We start from the raw sequence: 24,493 nt of genomic DNA, 5'->3' as shown, positions 1-24,493 counted from the left end.
AATGTTTAATCTGTTCATGATTTACTATATTTTAGCATAAAATTGGTATAGATTTGATTCATATCAACATAATGTAAAACAGAAAAAGGCAAGACACATTCACATGTTCTATTCCCTGTTAACTCACGAGGCATTGTTTTGACATGGTTGACACCCCCCCTTCTTTTGTCTTTTTACATTACTGTCACTATTGTTTTTCACTATGTCGGCTCATTGAGGGGACTTTGTTTGGGTCTTTATAATTTTTTTTTCCCTTGATGCCCTATTATGGATCTCAATAAAAATAATAATAATTTGTAATTTTCACTCTTACAGAAGCATAAAAACTTAAAAGCTTTGTTTTTTTCCTTTTGCCTAGACTGTGGAAGAACATGAGCCTCACTTCATTGCCCTCCACTGCCAGGAGGTGGGTGGGAAGAACTATGAGGAGAGCATGCAACATGTGGAACATTTTATCAGGTGAGACTGAAGTATACAACAAATTTTACTTTTGTGTCTTGAAAATAAGGATATTTTCCATCAGAGTTTTCACATGATTGTTTGTGTACAGTACTGTGATTTTTTTTTTTTTCTTTTTTTTGTGTGTTTGTGTGTGTGTGTGTATGGTTTGCATGACTTGTAGCATTCATCACTTGATTACTTCAGTGTTAATAATATAATACAGTTATGCCTTGGTTTATGAGTACCTTAGTTTAGGAGCGTTTTGATTTACGAGCAGCACAAGTTCACTAAAAATGTCTTGGTTTACTAGCGGTGACTTGGTGCACGAGCATCCTGTTTGTACAAGTTGAAGACGCGAGTGAGGGTTCCCTTTGTTTGCCGCAAGAAGAGAACACTCAGATCATAAAACAATGGGAATGGGGTCTCAAGCTGATGTCACACTAAACCTTTTTCCTTCAACCATGTTGGCAGTAGGCGCAACTGGCAACTCCAACTTTTCTGGGTGTGCGTCACATGACCAAGGTTGGTTGCCCATATCCGCAATGTAAACAAACCATTCGCCCTGTATCCACATGGCGCCAGCTGGAAAAGCAAGGGCTACTGTGGTTTGTGGTGCTGCTACTCAAATTATGGACTTGTTACTTCAGTTAAATGGAAGGAAGAAGCAGTTGTGGGTACAATCATGGTGTCAAAGAGAGGAGGACAGGAGTGTTTTACCCAAACCAACAACTCACTCCTGGTTGGGCATAAGGGCAACCGTGGTTGCTTCTAGCTCCAACGGTGTGACACTGCCTTCAGTCCGCGTTGTACACTCACAGAGGCAGCATCCGCTCGCTCATGTCCACTTACGTTTGTGCTCTAATGTGCGCTCTTTGTGTTTTCAGCACTACATTATTAATATATTTATATATTATACTATATTATTTATATTATTTATATTTATTGTTGGTAAAATTACTTTTATTCTGTATAAAATAACATGAAAAATGATTTTTTTATCAATATTTATTAGGATATGGGACTCACATTGATTTAAATAAGGAAATTCATTTTGGTTCACGAGTTTTTTGGTTTGTGAGAAAAATTCTGTTACAAATTAAACTCGTAAACCAAGGTATGACTGTATTTTGATAAGCTGTTTACTAGTATTGTGTCAGGTGGTAGTAAACCTTCCCATTTCATCTATTATCCAAATGTGCTGAATTTGTTTATTTTATGATGATAATTAAAACTCATCAGAACAACCAATTCTTAATATCAGCCAGGTGTGACACCACCTCCACCAACATGGTTGTATTGTGCCAGCTGTGGGCTGCAGCATAGTTGACCCTTGCTATTCGTAGCTTCCTCGTTCATGGGTTTACATATTCATAAATTGATAAATTTACATTTAAGGTCAAGAGGGTAAGAAGAGACTGAAAAATGTCACTAGTTCTGAAACCACTTAGTAAAATATCACTAATAGTGTATATTTGTCAATAAATAAGATAATCTCTCCATTTTACAAACCTTCATGTAAGCTTCCCATCCTGGTTGTCTTCCTTACATAATATTTTCTTTTCAAGATGTCGTATGCCAACATACAGTTACCAATGTATACTTATTCTGCTTTTCAGATCCCTAATGAATAGAGGAACAATGTTACCCTTTGACAAGATTAGAGTCTACTTAGATGAAGAGTATGAATCTGCCGAAAAGTTTACTGTAAGTATTTCACCCTCAATATCAAATAAATTGTCCTAGCCGTTAACTCATCATTTTCAATTTGAATCACACATATGACGTAATGTTTGGCCAGTAAATGATTTAGATTATAGCTGACCCTATGTTCCACAGACTGAAAGAGGGTAATGGATACCTCAAAAATATGGGAATCAGAATTAGCTGGGAGAATGTGTTGCACACCCTAATTTTCCCTGCATTATTAATGCATAGATGTCAAGTATTTATCCTCATTAGAGAAAAAAATATATGAAAAATTCCAAATTGACAAAAATTGTAAAAAAATTCAATTCCTGCTCCATCATCGACTTTCATTACCACAGGGATATATTGTTTACTAGTACCTTCCATGTAGTCATAATAACACTTATAAATTTCTTCTAAGCTTGAGACATTACCTGTAGTACAGTGATGCACCAATCCTTTCACTCAACTGGTAACACATATTAAATTCGTAAAACATAATATTCGTCAAAGTAAGGATGTTCATTACATGGAAAAAAATTAATTGGTTCAAGTCTCATTGGAAAACTTGCTTATATACAGTTTTGACGATAAAATCTGACTGAAAACACCTGTAACTATAACATTAAATATAAATACTATGTGGACATGCAGCATGTTGCTTCTCTATGCTCTTGAGTCCATTTGTTCAATAATTGCACTTTATTGCAGTCTTTAGGTCATTGTTACAAATGTGCTTCTTAATCTCTGCATGGAAATATTGGCCTTATTTGAAGGTCTCAAGTGCTTAGCTTCACCTCTATCACCATCAGGGTTTCTTGGCATACCACCTGATGTGTAGGGAGTTATTATAATGTATTAACAAGTTTACAGACATTAGAGGTGGCACACACACATACACACACACACACACACACACATACAAAAAAAAGTTTCATGGCCGGAGGGAAGTTTTTGGGTGGGGAGGGCTACTGAGCGATTGTCCCATCTGCACTTAAGCCAGAGAGTGGTCTGAGTCTTGGTGCTGACCAGCTCCTTTGATGAGGTTGCTTTGCTGCTAATTGGTCTGTTCATAGCCGGGCGTTTTGATACAGGTTACCACCGGAATTTTTATTTTCTCAACTTCCTTGGGCAGAGGAATGATTTAGATATTTTTCAACACCAATTTGCAAAGAGAATTTGGCATTGATTGCCATAGCAGTGTAAGATGATATTAACCCTTTCCATCAGTGATGCAGACGTCGGCATCACAGTATGGAGAGGGTCAAGAGGAAATGGAAGAGGTTAAGAGGTTTAGAAGAGGACTAACACTTTCCATTTGGTGACGCTGTTGGACGCCCGTCGGCGTCGCCGGAGTGAATGGGTTAAAGACTTGTCCATATAACATGATTTGTATATATTTGGGCATAATGAAGCTATTTTATCATGTTATAGGATAAAAACCCTCATTGCGTAAAAGATTTTTCTGCAATATAGTAAAGGCCGTACGATATTACGGTTTGTCAAGTCAAGTCAAGCAAGTGGTTTGAGCCACAAATAGCTGTTTTTCAAGCACTTATAATCCATTCTAGACATAACTGTGGCACCATGATGTTCAGCATACATTTAACCCTTTCTTTGTGCGTGGTGCGGGACACGACTATCCCTTCAGTCGCAGTCGGGCAGCCCAATGGGGGGTCTCTTTTAACCTCTGTATCTCAAAAACTATTCATCACAGCTAAAAACCAAAAAACACCATTGGAAAGAGGAGGTCCAGATCTATAGGAGTCGGTTATGTATGCCTCCTGCAAAAGTACATGCATGTTCAGGGAGTGTTGAATGTGAACACTTACGTCAGTGCGTGCTCGATGATCAGCCATTTTGAGGGAACTGCGGACATCTCTCCCTGAGGTTCTGGCAAGGTAGTATTGCCAACTGCAATATTTACAACTATTTGGTCAAAGAATCAGTCTGGTGATAGGTGAAGCTATGCAGAAATGCCGCTATATTGTACAAGAACATTCACCAGTTACTCGTCCATAGATTTTCCACGCTGGGCTGATGTGATTTTCCACCAAATTTAGTGAACCCACTCAATTGGCAATCCTGTGTTGTGAGAAATATTGTTGGAACACTCTCATATGGGGAGATTTGAGTGCGACTGGAGCTCGCAGCGAGCGTTTAGCACCACCAGCAAATACACCTAACACTTGCTGCGAGCGTTTAGCATTGAAAAGGTTAAATGTATGATGAATGCAACCTAATATCTGTGTGATTGAGTGGGAATGTAGGTGTTTTTCTTTGCTTCGCACTGAGTTTGCTTTATTGGACCAAGTTGGAACCTTTGGGTTGAGTTGTGGTCAGCTTGAATGGAAATATAGTAGATGGGGTGTGGTGCCGAGAACCGCCTGATGGGCGAGCCTCCCATAACTCACTCAGCGATAGGGGTACCTCTTTGGCCGACTGGTTAAGGAGTGGCTCTCCCTTCTCGCTGGTCGTGGGTTCGATCCCCAGCGCCGGCTAAACCTTTCCTTTTCTGGATCAATTTCTCGTGTGTTTCATTACACGCTGTGATCATGTGGGAGTATGGTAAAGAGAAAATTTGGGCGTTGCACTGGTAGCAGAGCGGTGGCATCCTCTCCTGTGATTCTGTTGTCTCCCCAAAGGGTAATAGGTAGAGTGATGGCCCATGCTCTCCAAAGAGTTCATTGAAAAAGGGAAGTTTCAGTGACAAACACACAGTAATTAATCTAGACCTGGAGTGGGAGTCGTGTGGTGCTGAGAACCGCAAGATGGGCGAGCCTCCCATAACTCACTCAGCAATAGGCACACCTAACATCACTGTAGCCAATTCAGGATTCAGTACGTTTCCTAACGAGCAGAAGGTAATGTTATAATTGTATTTCGTAAAGAATCCTTAAAACCAAAAACTAACTAAAATTATGGGTATTCTTTTTTCTTGAACAGAACATTGAATAAACAACAGAACAATAATATGAAAATACGTATAGCCACCGTTGCCAGGTCATCGTACTCAGAGCACAGTATTTACCGGTTTCTGACGCCTAACTATTGCCAAGAAACATCAGGATCTAACTCTTTTTAACGATAACTATAAATTAGTTTTGTTATTGAAGCCCAGAAGACAGTTTGGGGGTAGGAAGTCGGGAAATATAATCGGCTGAGTACGACAATCTGGCAACGTTGAGCTGTAGCTACGAGGCCCGAGGCAGCCATTTTGCGGGTGTCAGATACCACAAATAGCATATTTTTACTGCGCAAAGCAGGTGATGTCACTTATCGTGACTTTGTGAGCTTTCATATTTATCTATTTGTGTATATTTCATGGTGGCAAAACTTTCATTACTAGTTTCATTTTTACTAGTGACACGAATATGTGACTGTTTTTCATAATAGAATTTCACTCAAACAAGTGAATCAGACACCACAGAAATATCACCAGTGTGTGTATGAATGAATACAAAGATAAGCACATACTTTTATTTAACTTTAGGATGTCTCGTGGATCATTAATAAATAAAAACAAAATATCTGGATAGGCTACTCTTTAGCCCGTTACCGGCTATGGCTGCCAAAAAAAGTCCCTCCGCCAAGTTTGTACCCCCCCATTTGGTGATTGTCAGGTGCGCCCATAGGGGTACCTTTTTGGCCGACTTGCTAAGGAGTGGCTCTCCCGTCTCGCTGGTCACGGGTTCGATCCCCATCGTCGCCAAAACCTTTCCTTGTCTGGTTTAATTTCTCGTGTGTTTCGTTACACTCTGTGTTCGTGTGGTTATTGTAAAGAGAAAATTTGGGCGTTTCAGGGGGACTCAAGCAAACTAATTTATCATAAAGCAAAATTAAAAATTACTTCTTTAAGTATGTAAATATTATATATATATATATATATATATATATATATATATATATATCTATATATATATATATATATATATATATATATATATATCTATATCTGTCTGTCTGCCTCTTCCTGCCTTTCTGTCTCTATCTGTGTCCCTCGGTCTGTCTGTCCATCTTTGCCTCTCTACCTTTTTTTTTTTTTTTTTTTTTTTTTTTTTTTACCAGCAGTGGAAACAGCTAAAGGGCAAAAAAAAAGTAAACAATAATGAAAAAAAGTCCGCTACTCGCTGCTCCTATAAAAAGAGTTCAGAGGAGTGGCCGAAAGATAGGTCAATTTCGGGAGGAGAGGTGTCCTGATACTCTCCTCTTAAAAGAGTTCAGGTTGTAGGCAGGAGGAAATACAAATGAAGGAAATTGTTCCCGAGTTTACCTGCATGAGGGATGAAAGAGTGAAGATGCTGGTTGACTCATGCGTAAGGGATTTGGGCAGTAAAGGGATGAGCTTGAGTTGAAAGTCTTGTGTGGTGAGGCTGCCGCGGGAGGTGGGGGGAGGCATGCAGTTATCAAGTTCAGAAGAGCAGTCAGCGTGAAAATATCGATAGAAGATAGAAAGAGAGGCAACATGGCGATGGAATTTAAGAGGTAGAAGACTATCAGTAAGAGGAAGTGACCTGATGAAACGAAGAGCCTTAGACTCCACTCTGTCCAAGAGAGCTGTGTGAGTGGAGCCCTCCCCACACGAGGGTGGAGAAGGCCCCTGTGTATGGATACCAACTGTGCAGGGAGAAGATCTGGCGGAGACGATACAGAATGCCCAACCTCAAGAAAACTGATTTAGTGAGAGAAGAGAAATGAAGTTTCCAGTTAAGATTTTGAGTTAAATATAGACCGAGGATGTTTAGTGTTGAAGAAGGTGACAGCTGAGTGGCGTTAAAGAATAGGGGATAGGTGTTGGGAAGATTGTGTCTAGTTGATATGTGGAGAAATTAAGTTTTTGAGGCACTGAAGGACACAAGGTTCCTTTTAACCCAATCGGAAATGATAGCAAGGTCTGAGGTTAAGCGTTCTGCAGCCTCCAGTCTGGAGTCTTGTAATTCCTGTTGAAAGAAGTTGAATAATGCAGAGTGGAGTCGTCAGCATATGAGTGGGTAGGACAGTTTGCTATGGAAAGAAGATCATTGATGAATAACAGGAAGAGAGTGGGTGATAGGACAGAACCCTGTAGAACACCATTGTTGATAGGTTTAGGGGAAGAACAGTGACCGTCTGCCACAGCAGAGATAGAACGGCTGGAAAGGAAACTGGAGATAAAGGAAGAGAGAAGGATAGAATCTGAAAGAGGGCAGTTTAAAAAGCAAAGAGTTGTGCCAGACTCTATCGAAAGCTTTCGATATGTCTAGCGCAACTGAGAAAGTTTCACTGAAACGGCTAAGAGAGGATGACCAAGAGTCAGTTAAGAGAGCAAGAAGATCGCCAGTCGAACACCCCTTGCGGAACCCATACTGGCGATCAGATAGAAGGTCAGAAGTGGAAAGGTGCTTTTGAATCTTCCAGATAAGGATTGATTCAAAAGCTTTAGATAGGAAAGTAAAGCTATAGGGCGGTAGTTTGAGGGATTGGAACGGTCACCTTTCTTAGGCACAGGCTGTATGAAGTCGTACTTCCAGCAGGAAGGAAAGGTAGATGTTAATAGGCAGAGGCGAAAGAGTTTGACCAGGCAGGGTGTCAGCACGGAAACACAGTTCCTAAGGACAATAGGAGGCACTCCATCAGGTCCAAAAGCCTTCTGAGAGTTGAGGCCAGAGAGGGCATAGAAAACATCATTCTTAAGAATCTTAATAACAGGCATAAAGGAGTCAGAGAGGGGATGAGTAGGAGGAATATGCCCTGAATCATCCAGAGTGGAGTTTTTACAGAAAGTTTGAGGGAAGAGTTCAGCCTTAGAGACAGATGAGACGGTGCTGCTGCTGTCAGGGTTAAGGAGAGGAGGGAAAGATGAAGAAGTGAAATTGGAGGAGATATTTTTGGCTAGGTGCTTGAAGTCTCTTGAAAAATTATAAAAAGCAAGGTTTTGACATTTAATATGGATTAAAGAGCTTTTGGTAAGTCGAAGAATAGATTTGGCACAATTCTGTATGTATGTATATATATGTATGTATACATACATATATGGTATCAAAAGAAAGCAAATTAAATGGATTATTCATAAATGGGAAGAAATAGGGTTGAATACTAAATAAAATAGAAAAATAACATGTATAATAAGGCTTAATATAGGTTGATTTATATAGTGAAATGATTATATAAAAAAAAAGTAGCTTTTTATGTAGATATCTTAAAATGGCTTTACTGCAAGATAGTCAACATATTGAAGTGTTCATATATGAATTTTTATGCAGATATATTAATTTTTGTGGCATCAGTAAGGTTTTTCGTCGTGGCACGTGAATTGAGTCAGATTCGGTGAATTTTCGTCACGAATTCTGGTCAAGCTCGAGCAAAAACTACTGAAGCTATGAAGGCGTGCTTGGTGGCAAATGAAAGCTCTATTAATACAGATTAATAATCATAAAAAAATTGGAAAGCACTAGATAAATAAAAAAAAAGTTATAAGCAAAAAACTAGGACATGTCCAAATCGCAGTAAAAGGGCCGAAAAACAGGCTATTTTGTGACGGCTCGACGACAAACTTGGAATCGAGCATTAAAAATAATCCTTCGAGCTGGTCAAAGTACAGCCTTCTAGAGACAATCGCAATGCCACACTAGACAAAAACGGCAAAGTGTCTGGAGTTCATCAAAATCGCTCTCAAAAGGGTTTACGTTTCGAGCTCTAGCGACGAAACTACAGGGAGTAGGGAAATGTTATGCATCATATTGGAAAGCACATTGGTAGGGCTAAAGTATTTGTTAAATAAGTTTTTTGAAATTCAAAAAATGAGTGGGTTTCAAGGTTGGGAACTCAACAATAGGTTTTTTTCAAAGCCGTTTTTGGCGAATTTATTAGATTTTTTACCCTTTCAAGTTGGTTTTTGAGCCCGGTCGCTTATTTAAAAATATAGCCCTCTCGTTTTGCCATCGAGTGATACCAAAAACATTTCTGTAGCCTAAGAAATAAGGGAGTTATGGCGATTCGCACCAAAGCGGTTGATTTTCCAAAATTTGTGGCTTAATGACAGGGCTGGGGCAAGATTCCGGTCCATAGTGTAGAGTTCACTGATTTTAGACATTCAGCCCCATTCTAGTCCCCAGCCCCGCCAGCCCCCAACAGCCCCTTCCGAAACTTACGAGTGTTATTCTGGCATTATTATTGGCCCCACAACTTTTTTTTTTTTTTTTATGGCTAAGACACATTATGATGTGCATTGTTTCTCCGTCATTTTTTTTTTTTTTTTTTTTTTTTTTTTTTTTTTTTTGATCAAGAAAATATTAATACAAAATTACAGCTCACATATATATATATATATAAAAAAAAAAAAAACAGCGACAGACATCGGATGAAAAAATATTTCTCTGCCTTTTAGTTTTTGTTTAATTGAAATCAAGCTAAAACTGGCTCCAAAATAGATTTTAGAAGGGGGATAACTTACATTTTGAGATACGGGCCGATAAAGTTTATCGATCAATCTCACACCTGTTATAACACACTAGAAAGTGTTTTCCGGTAAACTATGTGTTTTTTTATGATGATCTACAATCTGACAATACATTCAGATGTATTTCCAAGCATATCAGGCTCCTAGGCCCCCCCTGCCCTTCCTAAAGGCAAGGTATTATCTCGTCAAGGGAGGGGTATCAGAGTTGCAGGAGCACAAGGCGGTGGTGGTGTCAGGGTCAAACGCTACCTTTTTGCATCCTTGCTCTTCTTCCAGGCGTCCCTCCTCTGCTTGATATTTTTAGACACCTGTCCCATGGCTGACAGCAGGCAAAAAGCAGGATACAGTGGGCAAATATCGTGTGGTGTAGCGGTATCAAGTATCGGCAAGTGAAAGGCGGGCGGCATCCGTCCCCTTTCAGCTACACAGGCACTGATTTCATTATGTACAGTGCCCATCCATCAGCCCACACTCTCAAACTCACCCAGGGTTGCCAGACTTTCCTAGAAATCAATAGATGTATGCTAACTTTGCTGGTTTTTCTTATATAAACATTTTAGTATGACTTTCTACAAATAACAAAACATTTGTTGAATGGGTATGGGGGTGGGGGGGGGAACCACTTATAACTAAGGAACCATAGGGAATTTGACCTAAAACCTTTAGAAACATACTCGTAAAGGGTTTGCCATGACCCATGAACAATTTCAGATTTTTATTTTATTTTTTATTTATTTATTTTTATTTATTTATTTATTTATTTATTTATTTATTTATTTATTTTTTTTTTTTTTAATCATATATTTCTTCCTGAAAAAAAATCATCACATTACAGGATAGGTTTCGTAGGCACACTCACAAGGTACTAATTTAGTATCGTTGTACGGAATACCGGACAATTATCTTCAGCAGATAAAAAAAAAACGGGACCAACACGAACAAACCTCATACACAAAGGACAGAGTACATACTGAAATGTCATGGCAGCCGAGCGCTGTAGGCTTTGAAGCGTCTAATCCACAACACAAAGTAGGCCCAAATTCAGAATCCCTGACAACGCTACTATTCTAGGGTTAATAAAGGGGATGTCAATAGGGTTTTGGTTGTAAAAGAACCAGGTAGGACACGAAGCAATGGTTTTAAGTTAGATAAATTCAGATTCAACAAAGACATAGGCAAGAATTGGTTTACCGGTAGAGTGGTGGATGAATTGAACAGACTTGGCAGTCATATTGTGGATCCCAATACCATAGATGCATTCAAGAAAAGGTTGGATAAATTCATAGATAGTGAGATAAGGTGGAGTTTAGGATTACAGGAACTGCCTTATATAGGCCAACTGGCCTCTTGCAGACTCCTTACATTCTTATGTTCTTATGTTCTTTCCATCCTCTCTTTCCTCTTCCACACACAAGAGTAAATCCCTCCTTAATATTATTTCTGTAATCAAACCTTTTTTTCTCATGTAAAGACAAGGCAGGTTAGATAGAAGTCATGATGGTCTTTGTAATACATTTTTACAGACAAAATTGTGTACAAAAATTATATTTCAGTTTCTGATCATTTGCTTGGGCCTTTGGTGATAATTATGGCAATTTTTTTGGCTCTTATGTGATAGTGCAAATTTTATTTTGATGTTTCTTATTTAACTTTAAATTTCTTTATTAAGTATAAATTTAAAATGTTTTGTGTTGGGAATCTACTATTACTTTTTTTTAATGCAAATTTTAAACAAATTTGTCTCTTTCCAGGCACTTGGAAACCTGTACTTCATTCATCAAAACATTCATGATGTTCAGTTATGGGATTTTGAGGGTATGGTATATTTTTTATCCCTTCCACTATTTTAAGACTAGTCTGAAGTTCAAAATGTCATTTCTAAACTTCATTATTATGCATGCCTGTTACATATGTAGGGAAGCTAGAGAATAGAGACAAACAGCTTAAGTCTTGAAATACCTGATGAATATATGGAAAGTAATTATGGAGACAGCTATGAGTTTACAATAAGATGTTCCAGTGTCAACCCTTCTTAACCCTTAGACTATGGGTGTCATTGTATAACACATCAGCAGCCTTGGCCATGGCTACTGATGTAGTTATATAACACAAGCCATTTTCTGCTGGAATCTATTCTATATAGAATAAATTCCAGCAGAAAATTGCTTGTGTTATATAACTACACCTGTAGCCATGGCCAAGGCTGCTGATGTGTACGGGTGTAGTTATATAACACAAGCCATTTTCCGCTGGAATATTCCAGTAAATGTAATGAAAGTGAGTCATGTGTGCTCCTGCTACACTTATGGTAAATTTCATCAGTTGGTAACCTCCTCCTCTCAGTCAGTCCTACTCCAGCTGCTGAGATATATGAAAGTCATGTAAAAACGTTGAAGTCTACGGAGAAAAAATACATCGCATCAAATTTTAATATATTTTCATCTCCGAAACTACTGAACATGGCTAAACACCCTACTGCGCTGAAATCGGATCTTTTTGTTGATCATCAGTGTATTTTTTGCCTCCGGAATTATGTGGGTATCTGGATATATCAAGAAATATACAGCTAATGCTCACTCACCCACATTCCCACCACTCTTGCTCCCACTAATTCTTCTGTTTAGATTTTCAACATCTTGGTCAAGTTCAAGGTAAGCGGAATCTAATGAGATCAAGATTAATCTGATCGGAGTGATAGTATTGGAGAAATTGAGCTCTGAAAAAAAAATTGTTCCGCACTTAATAAAATAATTGGATGATGCAGGAGTTGCAGGAAGAAATACCCATAGCCTAGTGAGCATAAATAGTGCTAATGAATCACAAGAAAAGTCAGGGAGAGAGAGTTGAAAATTGATAACCCAAAGAATGTACAGTAGTGTCTTGCCATGTCATCTTGGTGCCTGGCAGCTCTTTCATTAGCAAAATGTTGTTTGTGTAACATTAAAATGAATGTAGAAAGTATTTATTTCACTCACATTTCACATGTTCATTTCTCTTGAAAGCATGTTTGGCAATGTTGAATTGTGACCCAAGCTCAGAATAAAAAAAACTCACAATCTCTTTGCAGGTATGCAGACCAGTGCTCAGCACTTACGACAATGTGCGCAATGGAACTGCCATTTTTGTCATCCAAAGATACAAACAAAACAAAACTTTTCTTTAGTGGAAAATGTTTCCTTAGTCTACATACAATTCCAAAGGAAAGAAGCAAGCACCAAGTGTGACAATTGTAAGAGATATACTCAATCGTTGCAACCTGATGCTCATCTGTTGTCACCCATGTTTGCTTACACATTGAACCATCCTCATTTCTGTCAACGCTACCAGGCAGAGTGTTTTGTGTAATTGTCACTCTGGCGAATCATCCTGATTACACAGCATCCTCCCTGAAGCTGAGGGAGATATCTGATGCTCAGCTATTGTCTGCCGTGATTGTTTACAATTTAAATTATCTGTGTTGCCATTTGGGTTGGAGTGGATTCACTGATTTTGGGGGGTGGGAAGGGCAGGCCATAGTTGACTGATTTTGGGATGGGGAGGGTAGTGGTAATTAACTGGTTTGGGGGTGGGTAGGACAGGCCATAATTGACTGATTTTGGGGTGGGGAAGGGAGGTGGTTATTGACTGATTTTTTGGCTTAGGAGAGCAGGTGGAAATTAACTGATATTGAGTGGGAAGGGCAAGTGATATCTGAAGGAGTCTGAGGCACTACCATCTTACCATAAGCTGACGAGCCACCTGTACAAGTAATCTCTTTATATCCTTGATATCTTTGTGTAATAAGGTTTTTGTCTTTCTGATAAGTCTCTGATAACATTCTGTTTTACTTTCAGAAAAAAAATTTAAAGACTGTGAAGATAGAAGAGAATATTCAGGAAATATTGAAGATGTTACTACGAAAGAAAAGGCAAAGTTTCCCCAGGAATTCTTCCCTGAGGTATGTATAAAAAATGAAACGTAAGCTACTATAATCTATATAGCTTCGTGTGAGTTGTTGTTCAGATGTGATTTGCGAATGAGAAAGTATTGGTACTATCCTACACTACTTAGACGTTATATTCAACTGCTTCTGACAGAAAAAAAGACCTAATATGGATTTCAGCACAGCAAGAAAGAAAAAAGAATAGATTTTTAGAAGTTAAAAATTAAAAGAAATCAGTTGTAATATTTTTTATTAAAAACTATTTTTTTCCATCCCTGCTGGCCTGAATCCTTAGGAGACTTATGGACCAATAGGATTACTCCTATTTTTTTTTTTTTTTTTTTTTTTTTTTTTTTTTTTACAAGGAGACAAAAAAAAGGGCAAAAAAAAAAGTAAAAATAAAAAAAAAAACGCCCAGAAAGAAAAGAAAAAAAATCAGTGGCGTAAAGAAGAGTCAGTTTTTTCGGGAGGTGTTGTGATACCCTCCTCCTCTTGAAAGAGTTCAAATAAAGAGGAAAAGAGGATGAGAGAAGAGGAAGAGGGGGCTTACTAGTGGTGAGAGGGAGAAAGAGTGAATGAAGTTAAGGTTCTTGCAGGTTTGGACAGTACAGTATAGCATGGCGAGAGTGAAAGGCAGGAGTGACGGGCTGAGGCAAAGGCAGCATGAGGCTAGGGGTGAGCAGAAGTCAGCGAGCAGAGAAAGAGTAGAGAAGAAGATAGAAGAGGGAGATAGAGAGAGAAGGATTTTAGGTGGTGAGAGAGATGAGATGGAGGCTGATGGAGCGGGGGAGAAGAGCCTTGAAGAGCTCCTCTCTCCAAGATGGAGCATGCCCCCACATGAGATGCATACTCCCATGAGCAGGCATGAGGCGGGATAAGGGGCTGATGGCCCACAGCAACCAGGGAGGAGAACGGCTGAGCGGAGACGGGCCAGCCCAGCCCTGAGAAAGAGATTTATGATATGAAGAGATGATGAGATAGAGTTGAGATGTTGAGATTTTGAGTTAGATGGATAGGAGGAAGTGTTGGAGGTGGCAGCGAAGGTTGTGGTCAAAGTTGTTTATATAGATAGAGGTTGATGGATGTCGTGCACTGTGGGAGAAACTGTTGGGTTTCACTTGGTTCTTGAGAACCGTTATTCTTCTTGCCCCAATCGGAAATAATAATAATCCTGAGGCTAAGCGCCTCCTGAAGCCTCAGCCTAGGTCCTTGAAGAAGGGTGGGTGGTAAGGGTGAAAAAAAAAAGTGGAAATATGAAGAAGAATCATCGAAAAAAGATGCGAGGGAGGAATAATTTGGTGGAGAAGATCATCAGAAGAAAGAACAAAAGAGAAGGAGGATAGATGAAGGACAGAACTGTACCACCACCTAATAGATTTAGAAGAACAACAAAGCTCACCGAAACAGAAGAGAAAGAAAAGAGAAAGAAAAGATAGGACCGTAGGAGGGAAGTAAAGAAGCAAAGGTTTGTTAGGAAAGGAAGCAAAAAGATTGTTGAGAAAAGACCCAAAAAAAGCAAATATTAACAAAGGTACTGCAAAAAGAAAGGGATAACGCTAAGAGGAGAGGATGAGTCACAGAAGAGATATAGACCAGTAGAAGTATATGAAGGTTGCATCAGAGGGAACAAATATCAGAAGGAGAAGAAGGTGTGGAAAGGTGCTTTTGAATCTTCCGGTTGATTCAAGAAGCTGAACTTAAAGTAAAGAAATAGTACAGTAGGACAGTAGTTTGAGTGATTGGTTCTTGTCCTTACAGGCTGTGTGGCTGCATGAAGGCATAGAGAAGGAAAGAAGGAAGGGTGGCAGTTGCGAGCAAGAGTAGGCAAAAGAGGGTGACACAGGTGAGGCTGCAGAGGCAGAGAGGCACAAGGGGAGGCAATAGGAGGCACTCCATGTCTACCCCTGGGGAGAGAGGAGGGGAGAGAGGATTTTGAAAAAATTTGAGAAATCTTTTTAACAGGCATAAAGGAGTCAGAGGGGGGATGAGAGGAATGAGCCCAGAACTGAGAATCGAGTTTTAGGATTTTAAAGAGTTTGGAGAGAGAGTTCAGCCTTAGAGATGAGATGGGAGCAGTGCTGAGGAGCAGGGAAGAGAGTAGAAGGGAGGAAGGAGGAAGAAGTGAGGAGGGAAGTGTTTGGTTGCAGCTTTGAAAGTAGAGAAAGAAGTTAGAGAAAGCAAGGTTTTTTTGGTTTATTTTCTGAAATTGATTTGGTTTTGAATAGAAATCGGGGTCCAGCATTTGATAGTTTAATGCAAAAAGTGTTAGTTTGTTAGTTTTAGTTTGATATGCTCTTCTGCTAGCTATTGTCGGAGACAGGACGAGATTGAGAGCACGGTGTAGCCAAAACGTAGGCTTAGGAGTCCAGAAACAAATGAATGCGATGAACCATTAGACAATCACCTCTGTGATCGCTTGAGCTGGAACACGCGGTCTCTACACACAAAGGGTCTCCCCGATCTTGAAGAACGTCCATCCCAAATGAAAGAGGGTACAAGAGGAGATCGAGCAGATGCTTGCCGCCAAAGTGGGTCCTGCAGAGGATGAGGAGAGGTACAGCCATAGGATGCATGCATTAGATTGTAAGGAGAGGGAGTAATGGGAGGAGACAGAATAAAGAAAGAGAACTAGGAAAATAAGAGGTCTAGAATGGTGGGTGGGAATGATAAGATGGGATCTCCAAAGAATGAGGGGAATTGGTGGAAGCTCTGGGGGAAAAGGTGGGTCGTTGAGGATAAGTGCCCAGGTCACTAGGATGGATGAATGTGTAAAGAAGGAACATTGAAATCTCCTAGAGGATAGAGGATGAATGTAGACAGAATTGAAGACATTGGGAGATTCAAATTGGAGATAGTTTTAGAATTTAGCCTCAATGTAAGAGAATACTTTAGAGTGATGGACAGATGTAGGTAGTATTAGGTGAGAGATAATAGGCACAGATGTATTTAGTAATAGAATGACAGTGAAGTCAGAACCAGATGGTGGAAAAATAGATGGTTAACAGTCCAGAAGAGAGTAGGTGAGGTAGGAGAAAGAAGTGAAATCAACAGAAGAGAGATGGAGAGCAAGAGGATTTGGATTAGAGGCAGAGAAGAGGTAGGTAAGGAAGTAGAGGTAGAGAGAGTCAAAGAGTAGGGAAGAAGGGAGTCTTGAAGAGCTGTGTTTCTGTGCAGATACCTTGCCTGGTCAAATTCTCTCCTCTGCCTGTCAACATCTTTCCTACTGAAAGTATACTTACATACAACTTATGGCTAAGAAAAGTGACGGTTCTATCTCTTAAAAACCAGAGGTGGGCAAGTGCAGTACTTAGTGCGGTAGTGCCACATCACAAAAAAAAGTACCACACTACCGCAAAATTTCTGAAAATACCACACTACCGCAGACCGCACTAAAAAATCCTGCTTTGAAAACTATCGAAGACGACATTTGCAGCGCAGCATGCTCACATAATTTATTTATTTATTTATTTATTTATTTATTTATTTTTATTTTTTTATTTTTTTTACAGTGAATCGGACTCAATCAGTCAGTCGGTATCAGTCATCAGAATCAGTGATACAATCATTCTGACTTTTCAGTTATTGTTCAAAATTAAATAATAAATAGACAGACTAAACTAATACACTGCGAGTCTTCTTTAACCCACGCGGTGCCGTCCATTTCAACCCCGAACCCGTCCATGGTGCCGGACGATTTTTCATTGTACTATTTTAAGCATGTTTCCTTTGTTTGGATAGCTAGGATAGGCACTGGAGTATTTTTTATTTTGACTAACGTTACCACAGTACCGCACACCGCGTACCGCACTGGAAAAGAAAAAAATGGGACCGCACTACCGCAACCACACTACTCCGGAAAAAGTACCGCACTACCGCAACTGCACTTCTGATTTTTCAGTACCACGCCCACCTCTATTAAAAACTACTGACCTATAGTTTTGCCTTCTTGTCTTTCCAAAGCTTTTGAAACTATGCTTTATAGGAAAGTTCTTAACCCGTCTACTTTGGTTAACTTGAAGCCGAGTGGCTGAGAAATAGCTAAATATTGACCAAATATGAGATTGACAAAGTGGTATGGAATTTACATTAGCATGCTTCTCTCATAGCCATGCAGCCACTAGTATTTATTTATTTATTTTATTTTTTTATTTTTTTATTTTTTTCTCAAATATCATTGTTACTGGGTGGTGTTGGTTACAAAATAAACCTACTTATGACAACTAGCATCTAACCCTGATGCTCCTGCTGTCTTTGTTGTTTCATTATGGTGCCTATAGGTCTTGTTTCCAATGGGTGATCCACACACACAGTCCTTTAGGACAGAGTAGAGTCAAAAGCTTTATGCCTCGCCAGCTCCCTTTTCCTCACTGACTCTCTTCTACCTCTTAAATTCCACCACAATGTTGCATCTTTTTTTATCTTCTACTATTGTCATGCTAACTTTTCTTCTGTATTTGCTAACTGCATGCCTTCACCCCTCCTGTGGCCTTGCTGCACGAGACTTTCTTCAGCTCTCCTATATTCTATCCAAATCCCCTATGCAAGTGTTAACCATATGCTATACAAATCCCCTATGCAAGTGTTAACCAGCATTTTCATTATCATTTCTTTCGCTGGTAAATACTGTGGAATAATCTTCCTGTCTGTATTTCCACTTTCCTATGACGTAACTCAAGAGGGGCATATCAAGACACCTCTTAAGCTCTTTTTAAATTATATTTCTGGATTCTCTTCCTTTTTTACTTTTGGGGACCAATATTTTTGCAGACTTTTTTTCCATGGCTACTTCTTCTAATGTAAAACAAGAGTTGGGAAAAATACAGCATTTTTCTCCATTCCTCTGTGTGCTTTTTAGCTTTCTCAAAATATTTTCTGAGATGCCAAGTTTCTGAACCATATGTCAGGACTGCCAGGATATTTTTATTGTACACCTTTTCCTTCCAGGCTAGTGGCAGGATGCTACAGATCCTTATTCAATATAGCAGTTCTCTACACACCCACATTATTCTTTTCATGTTTTCAGTGTAAATGGTCCCGAAAAGGATTTATGAGGACACGTTGGTGTTTGAACGGGACCAAGTTCGATCTTGTAAATATTCATCTTTTCCATGATGCTTCAAATTTTGTTGCCATGGATGAGGTAAGTAAACCAGTTCAATTGTGATCTATCATCATCATCATTATCATCATCTTCAGCCATTAACCCTTTCCTTGCACGTGGTGTGGACACGACTATCCCCTCAGGTGCAGTCAGGCAGCCCAATTGGGGGTCTTTTTTAACCTCTGTATCTCAAAAACTATTCATCACAACTAAAAACCAAAAACACCATTGGAAAGAGGAGGTCCAGATCTATAGGAGTCAGTTATGTATGCCTCTCTTGCGAATGTACATGCACGTTCAGGGAGTGTTGAATGTTAACACTGATGTCGGTGCATGCGCGATGATCAGCCGTATTGAGGGAACTGCGGATGTCTCTCCTTGAGATTCTGGCAAGGGAGTATTGCCAACTGCAATATTTACAACTATTTGGTCAAAGAAACAGTCAGGTGATAGGTGAAGCTATGCAAAAATGCGGCTATGTGGGGCAAGAACATCCACCAGTTATTCGTCCGTAGATTTGCCGCACTGGGTAATATGATTTTCCACCAAATTTAGTGAAGAACCCACTCAATTGGCAATCCTGTGTTGTGAGAAATAGTGTTGGAACACTCTCATACACGGGAGATTTGAGTGCGTCTGGAGCTTGCAGCGAGCGTTTAGCACCACCAGCAAATACACCTGACGCTTGCTTCGAGCGTTTAGTAATGAAAGAGTTCACAGTCCACTATGGGACAAAAGGCCTTTCCCAATGTTCTCCATCCTTGTTTTCTCCATATTCATGTATGATTCTGAAAATGTAAATTTCTTTTTGTCTTTAGGTTTAGCATTTAAACTTTTTTTCATGCAGATTGTTTGTTATTATCTATAATTTTTCTAGTGAATAACTAAGGAGATTGCAGATCATGTAATTCATGCATTGTCAGTTCTCAAAAGTGAGCCATGAATTTTGGAACTTGCTAAAATTAATTCCTCCAGGAACTTTGTATTAGAATTATATAAAATATAGATTATAAGCATTGTTAAGGCTACTTTATTTATGTTTGAAAACAATGCTCTTTTCAGTTTCCATCAGCGTACAGTCTTAATCGTAAGAGGGCTTTGGAACACACTCTTGACAGGTATGCTTTCCTCATCTTCCTTTTTTATATAATCACTAAATGTGAAGTGACATGAAACATATTTATGTACAGTTTATATCTATATATTCAGACTGCATTGTATGGAATGAAAATATTTGTTATTGTCATTAGGTTCCACAATGATGGTTTTGAGAAAGTGCCAATCTTCCTCTTCGGAGACTTCAACTTCAGACTCAACACTCAAGCAGTTGTCAAGGTAAGGGCCAGACTTTGTTCATCCATGGAGTACGTGGTGAGGTGTGTTCAGGGATATGCAGGAAAGAGAGAAAGGGAGAACCATTAGCTAATTTCAAGATTAATATTTAGTACAGATCACTCCTCTTATACCCTATGCCCCTTGCAAAGTCCCTCTAATGCAGCTATTTTAATTTTTTGCATAGATCAGCATCCTTCTATTTAGTTAACTATTGGCCATCCAGCATCCTTGAATTGGGCATAGATTGATTCTTCAGCACCCATAATAATTTGGTTACAGACAGCATTTTCTTCAGCATTATGAAATGAATAGAAAGTTAAGTTTATTGTATTTTTCATTCCTAAAAAAACTGTGTGCTTGGGGTATTTGTTCTCTTTGAAATACCAGGATTTGTTTCATAGGAAAAAGCCATGAGGGGTTGGAAAACCTTTATGGTTGAACAGCAGCATTCTTTGCTGGGGTGGATTTCAACTTTTGACCAGGAAGGAGAGAAGGCCAACACTTTACCAGGAAGCCAAAGAGACATCCCTTTAACCCAAAGAATGCTGAAGCATTTTCCCCAACTGGGCAGTCATTACACAACTTTCTTCTTCCTGTTTAATCAATGTCTGCCAACTTTGCCCTTCATTTCTCTCATAATATCATCCATATAAATATTAAACAACCATGGTGACATGACACACCCCTGCCTCAAGCCCACTTTTATCTCAAAATGTTCACTTGTTTGCACTAATTTTGATACATGCGGATGCATCCTCATAGGAAGACTTTATTGCAGTTTTCCTCCCACACCATACATCTTTAAAACGTCCCACAATGCCAGCCAATCGACTCTGTCATAAGCTTTTTCTAGATCCATAAAGGCAGCGTATAGTTTTTTTCCTTTTGCTAATATTTTTTTCTACTACCATCCTGAAGGAAAATATCTGATCCACACATCCCTTTCCCTTCCTGAAGCCTCCTTGTTCTTCACTGATTTTCTCTTCTGTGAGTCTTTGCACCCTCTCTATTTTGACTTTTCCATATACCTTTCTGGGTATACTCAGCAGACTTATACCTCTATAACTCCCACACTCCCCTCTCCTGCCCTTCCCCTTGTAAACTGGGACAATGATGGCTTTTGTCCAGTCTGCTGGCACCACCCTCCCCTCCCATGCCACCTCACATATCTTGACCATTCATTTAGTAACTACATCTCCACACTTCAACATTTCTGCTGTAATTCCTTCAATTCCTGCTGCCTTTCTATATTTAATCTTTATTGCTTGATTTACTTCTTCATGTTATACTTTCTTCTTTATATACTTCTCCTCTACCTCCACTCAAAATTACTGCTGTTACAACTGCTGGACCTCCATCTTCAAAATTCATTAAGTTTTTGAAATATTCTCTATCTCTCTTTCACAGCTTCCCTGTCTTTCAACATCTTTCCATTCTCATCCATAACTTCATTTATTTTACTTGAGGAGATATTTTCTGCATTTATTTCCTTCTTTACTTCTTTCCAATATGATTTTCTGTTCCCTTCATATTTTTCTCTTAGTCGTTTTCCAGTCTTCATCAACTCTCTCCTTACTTTCTTTTATTGCTTGTTTTAATTTCATTTTGCATTCTCTATATTTCTTTTTCCTTTCCCTTTTTACTTGCTCAGCCACATTTTTCTTGTTTTCTTAAAAAGTTCCCTTTTCTCTTTTACTATCCTCCTTATCTCTTCTGTCCACCATGAATTTCCTTTCCTTTTTCCATCCCTTACCACTTTCATCTCTAACACTTTGTTGTAGTTAACATTACTTTTTTAAATGCTCCAAAACCTTTTTCAATATCTGTACTATCTTTTACACTTTCCCATTTTTCACGTAAAGCCTCTGCCATTTCATGTTTATACCCATCTTTTATTTATTTTTTCCTGTAACTTTTCTATCTTCAGTATTTCCTTTTTTACTTCACCTTTCTTTTCAAACACCCACTTTTCCTTCAGCCTTAATTTTGCCAGCACTACAAGATGGTCAGAGTCATCGAACATTCCTCTTACTACCTTCGCATCACAAATATCCTTTCTAAGTCTTCCATCTACTGCCACATAATCAATCAATCCTTTCTGCTCATAATCTTCCCCCCTCCTCCTGTATTGGTGGATATTCTTGTGCTGAAAGAAAGTGTTCGCTAGGAACAGCTCCCTCTCAGCACAGATGTCCACCAGTCACTGTATTATAGCATAGTCTGTATTATAGCATAATGAATGTGTCTACAACCTATAAAGTTTTGATTACTGATACTAGACCATAAACATTTCTCTATACCTCTTGTTTCCTTTGTATAGAAAATAAGTGAAGGCTGCAAGTTGGTGGATGCAGAACTTCCAGACACTAGTGAGAAGGCGCAGAATTTTACAGACAATAAAGGCCAAGTTGTGCTGACAGTATCGAAGAAAGCCTTCAAGCATCGAGAACACCAAAGTGTCTTCCTTAAGGATAATGGTAGTTGGGTAAGTTCCATTTCATTTTTCCTCATATACCCTAAAACTACCATTTATATGCTGAGCGTGAATTCCTGTAGTTATTGAAGCTCTGCTTAGCTAACTTTTTTTTTTGGTTGTTCATGGAATGAATTAGTTGGTTTGTTTATGCTGCCATAAAGCTGAAATAAATACTATGCTGTCTCCAGTCATCAGCTTTCGTTTCCAATTATTTTGAAGTGTAATATCTATATTCGTATGCTTAACTGATTTTATTTTCAAATAGTCAAACTGTATATGTAGATGTTGGAATAAAAGACCTGCAAAATATGCTTGAAATCTTACAGCCAAATTACACCTACATGAATTTGCTGAATAACTATGCATGTAATGAAAACATAGCATTCATGAGTTTCCAATATTCTCATTAATACAGGTTGAGAATCCTTGATCCAAAATTCAAAAACCCGAAAACCTGCAAATTCCGAAAGTTGTGTCACAAATGGAAAATTCCACAAAGTGATGGGAAGGTTCCACCACGTACAGCTGTTGTGTGCTGCTCAGGGTTGCCACGTCCACGGTTTACCCACCCAATTGGGCTATTTTTAATGAAAGTTGGTGGGGATAAAATGATAATCGTGAATTAGAGGTTTGGGCCGTTTTTACTTGAGCTTGCGGATTTTTCGGCTGATTGTCCAAAAGCACTTTACATATTAGCACCCAGTCATGATAATCCTCAAGGAGGATTATCACGACCGGACATTTACCTGATTAAGACCTCAGTTGTGACCCCTCACAGAGGTCACACCCTATGACATCCTTAGGGATGATTAATTATCTCAGGCACCCCAGACTCAGCACTCTTATCTTTTCCTACCACTGCATCGACACCTTTGGTGTAAAAACATCTGCCTGCCACCACTGCGGCTTTTTGGATGAGATTGGGCAGGAACACAATCCACAACCTGGCAACTCTGGTGCTGCCATGCGATAGTTTGTTGTAAGCAGTCGTCACAGTAACACCTTCGCTCGTTACTCACTGTGATTGCCGTATGTTGTGTGCTCTGTGGTGTAAAGATATTGTTGAAAATGTCAAAAGGGCCTGCAGATACCCCTGATAAAAATATTCCAAAATCCCCAAAAATCCAAAATCCACAACACTTTTGGTCCCAGGAATTTTGGATAAGGGATTTTCCTCGAGTAATGAATTATAACTATATAAAAAAAATATGAAAAAAAATTATTGCAGTTTGACTTTAAAAAGGCAAACGTATAAGCATGTTCTAAACACTTCCTTAAGAGGTACGTACTGGTACATACTAAATGCTGCATGGGTTAAGAGTCAGTTTTGCATAATGTTTTTGTTTTGAAAAAAGAAACTTCAAACTCTTAACTACAGAAAATGGAAAGCCCTTTGAAGAGCTAAAGAAATATCAATTTTTAATCTCGGTATTTATTTGCAGCTTCGTGAGTTTGACCAAGAGTTGTCTCAGTTTGGAGACAGACTAGGAGAATTTCCTATCACATTTCCTCCAAGCTACCCATTTGAAGAAGGTGCCAAAGGTGAAGGTTCTCACTACATGCAGACACGCTGCCCTTCATGGTGTGACCGTATCATCATGGATAAAGCCGCTAAGAAGTTAATTGATTCTGTACGTATACAACTTTTCTCATTTTATGCTATTAGTTGTTAATGATAACAGTTGTATTGATAAAATATCATGAGTATTGGTCACTTTTCTGCTTGTACCATCTTTACTGCACCAAGTTTCATGAGTTTTTGTTTTGCAGCAACCCACAAATATACCATAATTTCCATTATTAATTTCACAGCTTTGCCCAAGCCAATAGCTGTAAATTTATGATCCCTGTTCCTGAAGCCCCCCACAATAACAACAGGCTTAAAAATAGGGGAGAAGCTAATTGACAGAATTATATAAAAATTCTTAATTTTTTGCTTTGCAGAGCGGTGGAAAAGTGAAATATAATATAATTGGCCTGACAACCACTATGGGGGATCATAAGGTAAGTGACACATCCTTAAGTTTTATTATTATTATCATGTTTATTTGTCCCATTTCACTGTTTGCCAGTTATGTTGTGTCATCATTTTCT

General features: G+C 39.0%; 1 protein-coding gene across 3 annotated transcripts in view; it reads left to right on the top strand.

The window, feature by feature from the left end:
- Positions 1-24,493, top strand: part of LOC126999932 (inositol polyphosphate-5-phosphatase A-like) — a 58,563-nt gene that overhangs the window by 7,790 nt on the left and 26,280 nt on the right. For 2 of the 3 annotated variants that reach the window (XM_050863100.1, XM_050863098.1), the window contains exons 3-12: positions 359-459; positions 2,058-2,145; positions 11,317-11,380; positions 13,399-13,502; positions 18,511-18,627; positions 19,651-19,706; positions 19,839-19,923; positions 22,244-22,408; positions 23,842-24,030; positions 24,344-24,403. In XM_050863100.1, coding sequence (XP_050719057.1) covers positions 359-459; positions 2,058-2,145; positions 11,317-11,380; positions 13,399-13,502; positions 18,511-18,627; positions 19,651-19,706; positions 19,839-19,923; positions 22,244-22,408; positions 23,842-24,030; positions 24,344-24,403 — 1,029 coding nt within the window. Of the gene's footprint in view, positions 1-358; positions 460-2,057; positions 2,146-11,316; positions 11,381-13,398; positions 13,503-18,510; positions 18,628-19,650; positions 19,707-19,838; positions 19,924-22,243; positions 22,409-23,841; positions 24,031-24,343; positions 24,404-24,493 lie in introns of those variants that run through there. The other variant, XM_050863099.1, reaches the window with a different exon arrangement.

The sequence above is a fragment of the Eriocheir sinensis genome, chromosome 17, assembly GCF_024679095.1.
Source record: "Eriocheir sinensis breed Jianghai 21 chromosome 17, ASM2467909v1, whole genome shotgun sequence".
NCBI classification, from domain to species: domain Eukaryota; kingdom Metazoa; phylum Arthropoda; class Malacostraca; order Decapoda; family Varunidae; genus Eriocheir; species Eriocheir sinensis.
Note: the sequence above shows the minus strand (reverse complement) of the source record. Positions and strands in the feature narration are given on the sequence as shown.